This window comes from Primulina tabacum, unplaced genomic scaffold (genome assembly GCF_025594145.1).
Source record: "Primulina tabacum isolate GXHZ01 unplaced genomic scaffold, ASM2559414v2 Contig622, whole genome shotgun sequence".
Lineage (NCBI taxonomy): Eukaryota > Viridiplantae > Streptophyta > Magnoliopsida > Lamiales > Gesneriaceae > Primulina > Primulina tabacum.
In genome coordinates, this window is record NW_027459815.1 from 59,980 (window position 1) to 73,695 (window position 13,716).

The 13,716-nt window shown below is 35.7% G+C and overlaps 2 protein-coding genes and 1 pseudogene across 2 annotated transcripts; 2 read left to right on the top strand and 1 right to left on the bottom strand.

Moving 5' to 3' along the window:
• Nucleotides 1-2,555: 2,555 nt before the first annotated feature.
• LOC142534619 (LOB domain-containing protein 19-like) lies at nucleotides 2,556-3,356 on the top strand. The gene is made up of 2 exons (XM_075641477.1): nucleotides 2,556-2,876; nucleotides 2,973-3,356. The coding sequence occupies exons 1-2, from the start codon at nucleotides 2,556-2,558 to the stop codon at nucleotides 3,273-3,275; spliced, it is 624 nt and encodes a 207-aa protein (XP_075497592.1). The 3' UTR covers nucleotides 3,276-3,356.
• Nucleotides 3,357-8,597: 5,241 nt separating this feature from the next.
• Nucleotides 8,598-10,273, bottom strand: LOC142534621 (uncharacterized). Its single transcript, XM_075641479.1, has 2 exons — nucleotides 8,902-10,273; nucleotides 8,598-8,731 (listed from the first exon to the last, which is right to left on the bottom strand). The coding sequence occupies exons 1-2, from the start codon at nucleotides 10,082-10,084 to the stop codon at nucleotides 8,697-8,699; spliced, it is 1,218 nt and encodes a 405-aa protein (XP_075497594.1). The 5' UTR covers nucleotides 10,085-10,273; the 3' UTR covers nucleotides 8,598-8,696.
• A 548-nt stretch (nucleotides 10,274-10,821) lies between these two features.
• Nucleotides 10,822-12,910, top strand: LOC142534615 (65-kDa microtubule-associated protein 1-like; annotated as a pseudogene).
• The last annotated feature ends 806 nt before the right edge of the window (nucleotides 12,911-13,716 follow it).

Here is a 13,716-nt window from a genome sequence, read left to right on the forward strand (position 1 = left end):
TATTGTGAATATGGATAGAGTTGACCCGTCTCACAGATAAAGATTTGTTAGATCGTCTCACAAGAGAGACCTACTCATTTTTATAAATCTAGTCGAGTTGGATATTCATCTTATAAAATTGACTCGTGAAACTATTTCAAAAGATTTTTTATATATATATTTTAACATGTTTTGAAATAAAAAAAGTAATGCATTATGTTTTCAAAAGCTCTTTCAGCTTTTATCCCTTTGTGACTTATTATTTAAAAACAAAAATTTGTGTGAGACGCTCTCACGGATCGTATATTGTGAGAGGAATCTTTTATTTTGGTCATTCATGAAAAAATATTACTTTTTATGTAAAAGTATTACTTTTTATTGTGAATATCGGTAAGGTGACATGTCTCACAAATAAAGATTCGTGAGATCGTCTCACAATAGACCTACTCTTATTAAAATATGCCGCAAGATTATTTTTGTCCTCAAAATTACTTTATTATCTACAAAATAAAAGAAAATATTTTATTTTCACATTCATCTTCTTGTTAAAAACATGCCTTTACTCATTTTCGCAACATCCAACGCATTTTTAAATTTAATTCTAGTCTAGTTGTAATAAATATATAATATATCTCTTATTTCTCGATTGTATCCCGTTGGTGATTATTAATGCATGCTAAAAGTTGAGAAAATATGTCGATGAGGTGCAAAATTCAATTTTGTCTTTTCTTAAAAGAAAAATCAGGCTAGTTTGTTTTTTTTTTAATATAATATAAAAAGGATAAAAATTTAATTACCCAAAAGGGGCAAAAAAATGAATAGAAGCCTAAAACTAGTTTACCCGAGGTTGGGAAAAGACTGATCTTCCTTTTTCTCACTATGGGACTGATGGAAGTGACAAAAGGAAAAGAGAGAGCTGAAGATTTTTGCTGAAAAGATGGGATGTTTGTCCCACGTGTGACTCCCACGCTTCGTCGGTTGAATGAAAGAATTGACTCTGATTGTCTCTATGTGTGTGCTTCACGCAACACTTGCACTTTTCAAAACTCAATTAGTTTTAGATTATAAAAGTTGCAATTTAATTACAAAATTCCTTTTTGTATTTTAAGAAATAATAGCATATGATATTCATATATCTCAATAAGTTCAAACCTTCATTCTGTTTGAAATACCCTAACTCTCACGTTAGTATGACACTAATTAAATAGAGTAGGTCTCTCGTGAATCTTTATTTGTGAGACGGATCATTCTTACCGATATTCACAATAAAAAATAATACTCTTAGTGTAAAAAATAATTATTTTTCATGTGTGACCCAAAATAAGAGATCTGTCTCATAAAATACAATCAGTGAGACCATCTTGTACAAGTTTTTATCAATTAAATAAACCACTGATATATAAATATCTAATATATCCTCGTGGATTGTGGGTTAAAAGAACGTTATAATGAATAATACTGTATTTTGCGAAATGTGCCGCCATCTTTGGGCTTTAAGATATTTTTTTTTATATTTTACAAAAACAAAATTTAGATTGTTTCGAATAATTAATTTTATGAGATGAATTTTCGATTCGATTGATTAATAAAAAAAATATTATTTTTTATAATAAAATATGGCTTTTTATTATATGTAAAAAGTGGATCGATACGTTTTCGTGAGACCTATTACATGTGACTTACTTTTTATATTTACTAACGGACGATGCACACGTGCATGAGATGTCTATGTAAAATAATGATTGATGCGTGTATAAATCATGATCATTAATAGATCGAGTTGATTCATAAAATTTTGTTACATTTTTTAATTATTATTTTGATAAGTATAATATAATTTGTATGAAATATTTGATTTGTAAAGATGATATGTGAATTTTAAAATTTTTAAATAGATTATTTATTAAAGTTATGAATAAAATATATTTATTATTTATCTAAATGAACCAGATATTTTCATAAATAGTATGTCTTTTGTGAGACGGTTTCACAAATCTTTCTTCGTGAGACGAGTCAATCTTACCAATATTTACAATAAAAATATTATTTTTTTGTCATAAAAAATAATATGTTTTTACAAATGATTCAAATAAAATACTTTTCAAACAAAAATGATTCGTAAAATAGTCTACAAAATTTTTTGTGTTTCATAAATACTTATTGAGATCATAGAATCAAACCACTGAAGACGTCAACAATTACAGATAGTATATAGATAAAATATAATAAATGGGTAAACAATAAAGTATAATTTCTAAATAATAAATTATGAAGAGTGTACATCATATTTTATTATAAAATGAATTTTGGCTTGGATTTGAACTATTTACGCAGCTCGCCTGCTAAACCTCTCAAGTCCGTCTCTGTCAATTGACCCACCGCCAAATCAAGCGACCTCCATTATTTTATATATTCGCAAAAGTTATCAACTTCCCCGTCCTAAAACTTAAATATATTCAAATGAGAGATGCATATATACATGAAACCCTCTTTTTGTACTATGTGAAATGTGTTTTAGCACCCCATAAAGTAATTTGAGACAAACAAATCATATGTTATCACAACCCAAAAGACAAATGAACATTTGTGGCGGCGGCGGCGGTGATCAAAGCACTGGAGGTGGTGCCGGCGGTGGGCCTTGCGGTGCTTGCAAGTTTCTGAGGAGGAAATGCTTGAAGGGTTGCATTTTTGCACCGTATTTTGACTCAGACCAAGGCACCGCCCACTTTGCGGCGGTTCACAGGGTGTTTGGTGCTAGCAACGCCTCGAAATTGCTGCTCAGAGTCCCGCCACACCGTCGGTTTGATGCGGTGATCACGCTTTGTTATGAGGCGCTGGCTAGGGTTAGGGACCCTGTTTATGGCTGTGTTGGCCATATCTTCTCACTTCAACAGCAGGTACATTCTACTTGGTCTATATAGACAAAGTTTCAGAAATTTTTGAAAGCTAGATAATGACAAGTTGTCGATAATTATTTTGTATATATAATGCAGGTGGTAAATTTACAGGCAGAGTTGGCATACATCCAAGCTCGTATATCAACCCTACAACGTTCGTCATTGCTGGTTCCTCTTCCACTTCCTAGTCTTTCGCCATCCAACATTCAATCTTCGTCGGAACTTGTTCAAACATCACGGTTCAATATGTCTCAGCACGAAGAAATGTCGATGGAAATAGTTAGTTTCCACGATCAACACGACTTCATCGACGAGGGTGACGATCTACATTCGCTTGCTCGGGAATATGTTGCGAGACACTTTCCAGGAGTTAGATTTAGGCCTCCATGTTCGAAATGAATTTATAACTTAATTTAAATTGCAGTAGAAAAGAATGCATTCCGCAGCTCTTTCCAGATGTTGTCAAGCTACGTTTTGTGTGCATCTTGTACTCCTCTATATATATAATCTAAACCAAAAAAATTATTTTGGTTGCGATCGAGTTGCCCTAAGATTTAATTATAATCATAGCTGCACCCTGGCTGTTGTCTAAAATTTTGACAAGAATTTAATATTATGAATTAAATTTTAGATAAAGAAGAGTCGTCTAGTTGAGTGTGAATAATCATAAAAGTTGATATCCGTAAAACCAAAACTACATATTTGAAAAATCTAAAATAACGGACATAATTAAATTCTAAAAACTATTATCGAAAAAGGGAACTAGTGTAAGGTGCAATAAAATTGATATAAGTGTGTATATATAAATATCTTAATATGTTATTCATTAATTGTGTCCATTTCTTTCATTTTTTTGTCAATCTAATATATATATATATATATATATATATATATATATATATATAAAGTGGGCAAGTGTATAAACATTACATATATAATGTAATGATTATAATTAAAAAAACAAGGAGGTAGACATTTAATTTTGTATTTATTATGTTTCTATTAACTGATTCATTGTAATATTGCACATGTTTATTTAGCATTCGATTTGAGTGGTAAAAATTTGAGCTCAGAACCGAGCTTAGTGGTTTTTAATTTTCTTTTAATTTTCAATTGAAGTTTATAATTCGAGCTTTGATTGAATAGCTGATTTTTTGGAGTGATGACCATCACGCGAGGACATATGGCGAAATATTTGTTATGGAAGACAAAGAAGATAGCTCCGGGAGAACTCACGGCCGGAGGTTGCTTCTTGGGGATCATCATGCAGGACTATATATAATGAAAAGGATTTGATATGTGAGATCGTAAAAACGAGAGGTGTTTGAGGAAATGATTGACAAAATTTATAAGCTCTCACAAACAATATAAATTGTTTTAGCTAAATTTAGTCAAACACACTTTAAATCATACAATTTATAAGCTTGCAGTACAACTTATAAAATATATCAGTTTATAAATTGTTTTAAATAAATGTATTTAAATACTCTATAAATCATGTCTTATTTGGTTCGGTTTTTACGATATATTAGATATGTATAAATTTCTGGCAATTATTTTTCAATGTCATGTTAGCATTTTCACCAGCACTCCGATGAATTATGATTGAAAGCCAAAAAAAATCAAAGTTAGTGCACCAAATCTCAATTTGAAAACTTAATAAAGCAAAACCCATAACATGCAACACTGAGTTTAAAGTGTACTCATTTTGATATATACGCGTGTAACAAAAATGGAAAATCATAATCTTATGTATTTCTGGTTTTGTGATTTTGGTCATCTATATTATTAAATTTTAGCAGTTTTAGTTCGTTCTTTTTTTTTTAATTTTAGATTTTTTCTCAATATGACAACGATATAGTAACAACACGATGCTGATGTATGTAGTATCATTTACACATCAGTATTCTTAATTTTTTTTAAAAAAATGAAAATATATTAGGAGCCTAATTTCTCAAAAAAATAAGTATTTACCATAACAAAAAACTCTAATTTCACATATAAAAATTAACTGAATGACCTATCTAACTTATATCGATCGATTGGTTTGATACCATCTTAACTTTTCCACACGTATATTCATGCTCAGACACATATTAGTAGTATCTAATTCAAGTGATTTTTATTTAAAACAAGATAATAAATAAACAAGGAAGACCGAATAGGGAAGAAAAATCTTTTTTTGAATTTCAAAAAAATGAACCCCGAGAGAATAATTTCTTAATCAATGCCCAGCCGGTATAATCAAATTATGCGTTACGCCAACTTTTCCTTTTGATGGTTCTTGAACCGTTTCGATCTTTCTACAAAAGTTCCACACTCGAAAAACCGCATCATTTTATGATTTTATCCTCCAGCGACAGTGATCAAATTAAACTTCTTGAATTTGAGGTTCGGTTTATAAAATAATCTCGGCTGAAGAAAAGGATGATCATGAAATGGCATTGTGTTTTTCTTTCTTTTTTTGGTTTGCCCTTTAACTGAGTAAGTATAAAAAGTTCCCGGTTCGTCGAGTCTTTGCGTTGTTTACGCGTTTCATTATTGCTTTTCTGAAACAAGGGGTGAGTATTACCTTGGTGCTATGCTTGAACTTGAAGGCGATTGATACGAGTATGTCTGTGAACACGAGTAAATATTGCATGCTGTTCAAAAATTCTTAAATGAATAAGAAATAATTTTTTTCGCGCCGATTACTTGATTCTTTGAGATTGCCAGAAATCGCCTATCTTGTTTAATGTTAATGTGCGTATGAATTGGATCGCACTGCAACTGCTCTCCAACGTATTTTATTGATCTCAAAAGAAATGTGTTTGTGTACAGAGTGTATCAAGCCTTTTATACCATTGCTAACTAATGCTGTTGACTAAGTATTGAAAACTAAGTTGCTCTATTGACTAAGTATTCAAAACACGTTTTTTGGTTGGCGTAGTTGGTACTGTGTGACATCCCCCCTCAAGCTCGGAGTAAGTTCAGCATGCCGAGCTTGGAGACTAAGACATGATGCTGATCAGAACCCAAAGCCTTAGTGAAGATATCGGCATGTTGAACGTGAGTTGAAATATGTGATGTGGCAATGGTGTGATCCTGAATCTTCTCACGGATGAAATGACAATCAATATCAATATGTTTAGTGCGTTCATGATATAAAGGATTGGCAGCGATGTGAATGGCGGCTTGATTGTCACAGTGAAGTAAAGTGGGAGAATCAAATTGAAGTCCCATGTCACTGAGGAGGCCGCGTAACCACACAATTTCACATGTTGTGGAAGCCATGGACCTATATTCAGCCTCTGCCGAAGATCGAGAGATAGTGTTCTGTTTCTTTGACTTCCAGGAAATTGGTGAGCCACCAAGTGTAACAATATAACCAGAAACAGATTTGCGGCTCATGGGGCAGGAAGCCCAATCTGAATCACAGTAGGCGTAGAGACGAAAATCACAAGAAGAGGAGAAGAAAATACCCATGCCCGGTGATCCTTTAATGTAGCCAACGATCCTTTCAGCAGCACGCAAGTGGGAAGTCTTGGGGGCTTGCATGAATTGACTAAGGTAGTGCACAGCAAAACAAATGTCTGGACGAGTGATTGTGAGATAAATGAGGCGTCCAATAAGTCGCTGATACACAGTAGGATCAGCTATAGCCGAGTCAGGAATTGGAGAAGTGCATGTAGAAGCAAAGCTTTGGTCAAATGCAGGTGTGGTTAACTTGAGATGTTGTTCCATAGGAGTAGAATAAGGCTTACAACTAGCCATGCCAACATCAGAAATTAACTCAAGGGCATATTTGCGCTGGTTGAGACATATCCCATGTTTTGATTTAGCCACTTCAAGTCCTAAGAAATATTTGAGAGTTCCCAAATCTTTAATCGCAAATTGGGAGTGAAGATAAGTCTTCAATGCTTCAATAGAAGTGGAATCATTCCCTGATATAACGATGTCATCGACATAAACTAATAGAATGGTAATAAGGGCAGCTTGGCGCTTAATGAAAAGTGAATGATCATGTACAGACTGAATAAAACCATGTTGGAGCATCACAGAACAGAATTTTGAGTTCCATTGTCGCGAGGCTTGCTTCAAACCGTACAAGGATTTCAGTAGTTTGCAAGCATGGTTTCTTTTGTTGGAATGTTCAAAACCTGGAGGAATGGACACGTAGATGTCCTCTGTAAGGTCTCCTTGTAGAAAGGCGTTGGTCACATCCATTTGTAATAAAGGCCAATTATTGGCAGCAGCAAGAGACAAAAGACAGCGGACATATGCGATTTTTGCAACTGGAGAAAATGTGTCATGATAATCAATGCCATATTGTTGAGTATAGCCTTTGGCAATAAGCCGAGCTTTGAATTTGTTGATAGTCCCATCGGCATTGTACTTAATCTTATAAATCCAACGACAACCGATAGGCTTCTTGCCCGTAGGAAGAGGTACAATTGCCCATGTTTTGTTAGCCTCAAGGGCTTAAATTTCAACTTCCTTAGCCTTTGTCCAACGTGGATCAGTGGAGGCTTCTTTATAAGAAGTTGGTTCGGAGAGTTGGGAAATTGAGGCAAGAAATGATTGGCGAGAAGGAGAAACATGATTATAACCAAGGTATTGGGATAAGTGATATTGTGGGTTTGGTGAAGAAGTATTTACAGTAGAACAGATAAAATCCTTTGTCCATATTGGTGGTCTTGACTGTCGGGAAGGTCGTTTGTGATGAATTGGAGGGGAATTCTGAGATGGAGGGGTGGGAGAAGGAACAAGCAAAGGTGTAATTAAGGCATCATCATCATGATCAGCAGAATGCAGTGAGGGCCAAGGAGAAAAAACATTCGAAGATTGGGTTATGGTAGCAAACGGAAATATGTCCTCATGAAAAATGACATCCCGGGACACTGTGAAGCGGTTGCTAGAAGGATCAAGGAGTTTAAATCCCTTTTGATGAGGTGGAAAACCAAGAAAGATGTAAGAATGAGCTCGAACATCAAATTTATGTGTGGGACGAAGGTTGGTGGCATAACAGAGGCAACCAAACACTTTAATATGGTCAATGTTGGGGCTTTCTTGAAAAGAACTTTATATGGTGTTTTGTTTTCAAGTAGAGGAGTAGGGGTACGATTTATCAAATAAGCAGCGTGTAAAATACACTCACCCCAATGGATGTCAGGAATTGAAGCTTGAAATTTAATGGCTCTAGCAACATTGAGTATATGTCGGTGCTTGCGTTCAACAAGTCCGTTTTGTTGGGGTGTATACGGACATGAACTCTGATGGAGGATGCCAAGAGAATTGAACAGATCATGACACTCAGAATTGAAAAATTCAGAACCATTGTCTGTCCTAACATTCTTAACTGGAGTTTGAAATTGAGTGGAAACAAAAGCAAAGAATTGTTTTAGGATTCGGGGAGTGTCAGATTTGAAATGCATCAAGAATACCCATGTACACCTCGAAAAATCATCTACGAGGGTTAAAAAATATTTGGCACCTTCATGAGTGGGTACACGATAGGGACCCCATATGTCCATGTGCACAAGGTGAAAACAGTGAGGCGATGAATGTCTCGTAACCACAGGAAACGAACTTCGAGTCTGTTTGGCAAGGGGACATATATTGCAGTGGTGTGTAAGTTTGTGTTGGGATATGAATGGCAAATATTGTAAACGAGTAACAGACATATGGCCAAATCTTTTGTGCCAAAGATCAATGTTATTATTCAAATGAGATGAGATATGACAAGCAGCTATATGTTTCGAAGGGATGGTAATGGGAGTACATGATGGATTATCAGCAGATAGGGTGGGACTTGCAAGGTAATATAAGCCATCTCTGAGTCTACCAATCCCCATTATCTTCCCAGTCAAGATTTCCTGAAATAAACAAAAGGATGGATATAACACAACACAGCATTGATTATCTTTGGTGAATTGGGAAATGGATAGAAGATTAAATTTGAATGTGGGGACATGGAGCACTTTTGATAATGTGTGAGATGAGGATAGCTGAATAGAACCAGTAGAAGTAATGGGAATAGAATTACCATTTGGTAGATTAACTGATCCAGCGGAAGAAAGGCATGGTTGAGGATTTTGAAGTCCAGCAGAGGTACCTGAAATATGAGCATTTGCACCACTGTCCAATATCCATTCGTTAGTGGCCGAGAAAGACATTAAGCTGGTAGCCATACCTGCTAAGTTTGCTGATGGTGGAGAGTTGATAGTTGAATTCTCAATGAGGCTCAGAAGTTTTGCATATTGAGTTGGGGTAAAATGTGCGGAAGATGGTGGAGTAGACTGTGAACTAACAGGAGGTGTTGGCGCATCACTGATAGAGGTGTGAGCAACTAGTCGTGCATTCTTTGAAGGAGGCTTAAAACTCTTGTTTTGAGGAAAGTTTCTGTGTAGCTTATGCCCCGGAGGATAACCAATCAAGCGAAAACAATTGCTTTTTGTATGTCCTAGTACAGAGCAGTGATCACACTTGATAGTCTCTGAATACTTGGAGGATGAAGAATAGAATGCTGTTGTGGGGGCATCTGCAATGGGTTGGAAGACCAGTACATTTCGATGTGCTTCTTCTCGACAGACAAGTGAATATGCATGGCTAACCGATGGGAGTGGTTGCATCAAGAGGATTTGACTTCTAACTGAACTATAACTATCATTCAGCCCCATGAGAAATTGAATTAAGCGCTGTTGTTGCTCATGTTCAACATATGCTCTGGAATTGGGACAATCACAAGATGGAGAAGCAATTAACGAAGCTAGCTCATCCCACAGCTGCTTGAGCTTCGAGAAATAAATGGAAACAGTGACTGATCCCTGGGATAACCGAACAATGTCCCGATGAATTGTATAGATTCGAGAACCACAAATTTTATCGAATCGTTCCTTAAGATCTGCCCAAACACTTGATGCGTCACTTGCGTAAACAAGTCCACAGAAAATTTCTTTAGAAACCGAAGAAAATATCCAAGGCAACACCACTGCATTACATCGTTCCCACTGATATAACGTAGGAGAATTCGGAGCTGGTTTGCTACAAGTGCCATTAATGAATCCAAGCTTATTTTTCGCATGAAGTGCAATTTTCATTGCTCTGCTCCAAACACTGTAATTTTCAGCTCCAATCAATGGATCAGCAACTAGAGACGTACCAGGAGCATCAGATGGATGCAAATATAACGGATCGTTGAAGCTGAAGGTGGAGATTGGATTCGCCATGATCTTCGAGCAAAAAAAAATTCAATGTATGCGAGATTCTTCAAATTTATGCAAGTTCAGATTTGAATCACTCAATAGCAGATCAATAGCAGAGCTCCCAACCTGCATACGCATCAAAATTGAAAAAATTGCTCTGATACCATGTTAATGTGCGTATGAATTGAATCGCACTGCAACTGCTCTCCAACGTATTTTATTGATCTCAAAAGAAAAGTGTTTGTGTACAGAGTGTATCAAGCCTTTTATGCCATTGCTAACTAATGCTGTTGACTAAGTATTGAAAACTAAGTTGCTCTATTGACTAAGTATTCAAAACACGTTTTTTGGTTGGCGTAGTTGGGACTGTGTGATTTAAAAGTTGAAGGTTGGTCTCTGGTGCTACTCTGTTTCTTTTATCTCGTATGATTGGCCGATTTCATAAGGGCTGTTTTTCTTTTTTCCTTTTGATTTTCTGTACATCAGTTGAGTTTCATATGTCTTGAAGTGTATTTCTACAGCTGAGCATTCTCTGTTGGGTGTGGTTGAGGATTTTGGTTATTTCCTACTCTATTATTAAGAACGTGGCTATTATAGTACCTATATTTGGTAGGTTGATATGTTAAAAAAACAAATCTTATTTTTAATTAATTTATAATTTATTTTATGTATATCTTAACCCACATAAAACTTAAAAGATTGATCAAACAGTTGCCCAATCTTTAATTGGTTGACAAAATATTTGACTAATTAATAAACTAATGCGCATGCCAGCACTACTAGTAGTTCTGAATGAGATTGGTGAATTTGTTTGGTATAATAGAATGGATATTCTGTTATTTATTTCTCACCTTCATGTCACAAAGTATAAATCGAAGTAACAGGAGAAAATTTACCACTACTGTGTTTGCCTTTTAAATGTGAACAGGTTGGATTGGTTCTTGAATTTATATATTTCTAAGTTGACGGTGTTATTTGATTGATCTTTATGTGATTCAAACTTATTCATTTCAACTATAGAAGTTAGATGATCTACTGCTTAGTAGTAATATTTGGCCATCTTTCTAGTACTTTAGTGTTTTGGTGTTCTTGGTTCAAAACTTCATGCACCCCAATATACTCATGGTGCTTTTCTTGTGTGTACTACTTCTGGTGCAGTTGTCTTTGCAATAATAACCACCTCATGGATCAGCCTTCACAAATGGAAACAATTTGTGGTTCTCTTTTATCTGAGCTGCAGGTGATCTCACACTATCTCAGTGTTATTTATTTATTTATTTCTCTTCGGTGAATTCAAAAAAGTTGGCTTATTACGCGAACATAAAGTCTTCATACACAAAATAATTGTTTTGTGGAATAAGAAAATGTGGGATGGAATTGGAGAGCCTGATAACGAAAGGGACCAAATACTTTTTGAACTTGAACAAGTGTTTGGAGTGTATCGGAGAAAAGTGGATCAGGCAAGCCATTGTCGAGCTCAGATGAGACAATCACTTGCCGACTCAGAGGCACAAGTTGTAGACATTTCTGCTACATTGGGAGAGCAACCAGTTCATATATCGAAGGTAAGGAAAAGAGTTCTAGGAGTTCTGGGAATCGCACAGTATGTGATAACTTTGTGTGAATCATAAAATGCTACCATCTTTGACTGGGTGAAGATATTTGAATTATAAATGATACCAAGTTTCTGTTTTAACCAGAGTTTTGGAGTTTGAAAAAAAAGGCTTCCGGACATAATGCGTCAACTTGAAGATATTAAAAAGAAAACGAGAGGAAGGGTCAATTTGCAGAGGTTTTGAAACGAATAAATATCATCTGTAAGGAGCTTTCTGGATCCATGGAGAGTAAAGTGATCATTGATGAGGGTGATTTATCACTGAAAAGCTTAGATGATTTACAAAATCAGTTGTGTTTGTTGTAGAAAGAGAAGGTTCGTTTCTTGCATTTGTTCACTTCTGTTAATTTTGTTTATATTGACATTAATTTTGCAAAAAAAAAAAAATTAAAAATGGTAGTACTATGGATATGCCAGAACTGAAAAACAAAGATTTTCTTTTGGTTAATCAAGCAGCGTAAACAAAAATTGAAGGCTTGGTATGTGTGTGTTAATAAATACAAGTTTCATCTTGTTTGATAGTTCTTTAGTTACTACCATATTTGGGCATGATTTTTCTATACGCAGAGTGAACGCCTAAAACATGTGCTCGGCCAATTGAATGTTCTCAACTCTCTTTGCTTGGTGCTTGGGATGGACTACAAATTAAAAATTCGAGATAGTCATCCAACTTTGGAGGATTCATGTGACATGAAAAGCATAAATGTTAATACGGTCGAGAGATTGTCTGCTACAATTCACAGGCTCAAGGATGCCAAGTTGCAGCGCATGCAAAAGGTATACCATTTTCTAGTGAACTTTCTTATCTACTTTTTCTTATTTTAACTCTTTTTCAGTTTCAAACTCTTGCGATGACCATGGTAGAGCTGTGGAATCTTATGGATACACCACACGAGGAGCAACAAAGATTCCAAAATGTGACGATTACTGTTGCTGCCTCAGAAGATGAAATAACAGAACACTCTATCTTTGGAGTTCATCAACATTGTATTTTGCCACTTTTTTGCTTAAATAAGTGCTCAATCAATGGCATATGGCAATTATATAGTACATATGCAATAATTCTTGTGTTCAGAGAAGTAACAAGATTGGAAGAAATGAAATTAAGTAAAATGAAAGAGGTCCTTTCCGAAAAGAGGGAGGTTTTAGAGTAAATATAGAGAGGAACACACATGGCTGTTGAAGCACAATACACAACAGATCTTTAAGTGGAAGCGATAGAGTCGGGCGCTGCTTCTGCTCTTCTTTTACATAGGAAATGGAGGCGTGTTTTTGTCTGGAAAGGAAGGTGTCAAGCCTTTAACATAGGGACTTGTTCTGGACAATGGTGGAGCAGTCTTCCCTCTCCCCATGGTCCATCCCAACTGATAAAAATTAAATTGTGTCGTTTTTCAAATTGTGAGCTCCCGCTCCCATTTCTGCCTCATCTCGCTTCGAGATTCCTAGGTCTGGCCATGTTTACAGTTGTGGGGTCCTTAGCTCCTAATCGTTATTACAATGCAATCTGATTAGGGTTAATTAATTACAGCGGAAAACGAGTTTAAATTTTCTTTACAATGAGCCCAAATCATTTTATTTGAATACTAAAAATAGTATTTAATCTCACGTCATAAACATGCCCACACGAAATCAAATCTATCATATACAAACAACTCACATTCTCGGGACATGCCCCGGTATATAGATACATATACATATATACTGGGAACAAGACAAAACATAAAACCTCAGCCCAAGCTGTGGCTCCCTCCAGAAGTACCATCTCCGGTCTCCTGATATCCTGGAGTACCTGCCATTGTCCACACACAAAGACAACAACAGCCCCCCTTGGGGGTGAGCAAAGCTCCGTATGGAACAACCAATCATATATACCACAGATATCTAAGCAATGATATATGGTATGCAATGCATGTATGTCGTGGAGGTATCGGGTCAAATGCCCATCCACTGAGCACATGTCAGAATCAATCGAATCGCTATCAAATCAATGCTCGAGCTGGCACACCGGCCAATATGGGATACTCGTATGATAGCGTCGGCA

Bases quoted from the DNA above. Each gene is read 5' to 3' on its own strand.
- LOC142534621 (XM_075641479.1), bottom strand. From the start codon at position 10,084: ATGGCGAATCCAATCTCCACCTTCAGCTTCAACGATCCGTTATATTTG. The intron at 8,732-8,901 runs GTAATTCTATTC...TGTTTATTTCAG, and splicing joins ATCAGTTAATCTACCAAATG to GAAATCTTGACTGGGAAGAT.
- LOC142534619 (XM_075641477.1), top strand. From the start codon at position 2,556: ATGAACATTTGTGGCGGCGGCGGCGGTGATCAAAGCACTGGAGGTGGT. The intron at 2,877-2,972 runs GTACATTCTACT...TATATAATGCAG, and splicing joins TCTTCTCACTTCAACAGCAG to GTGGTAAATTTACAGGCAGA.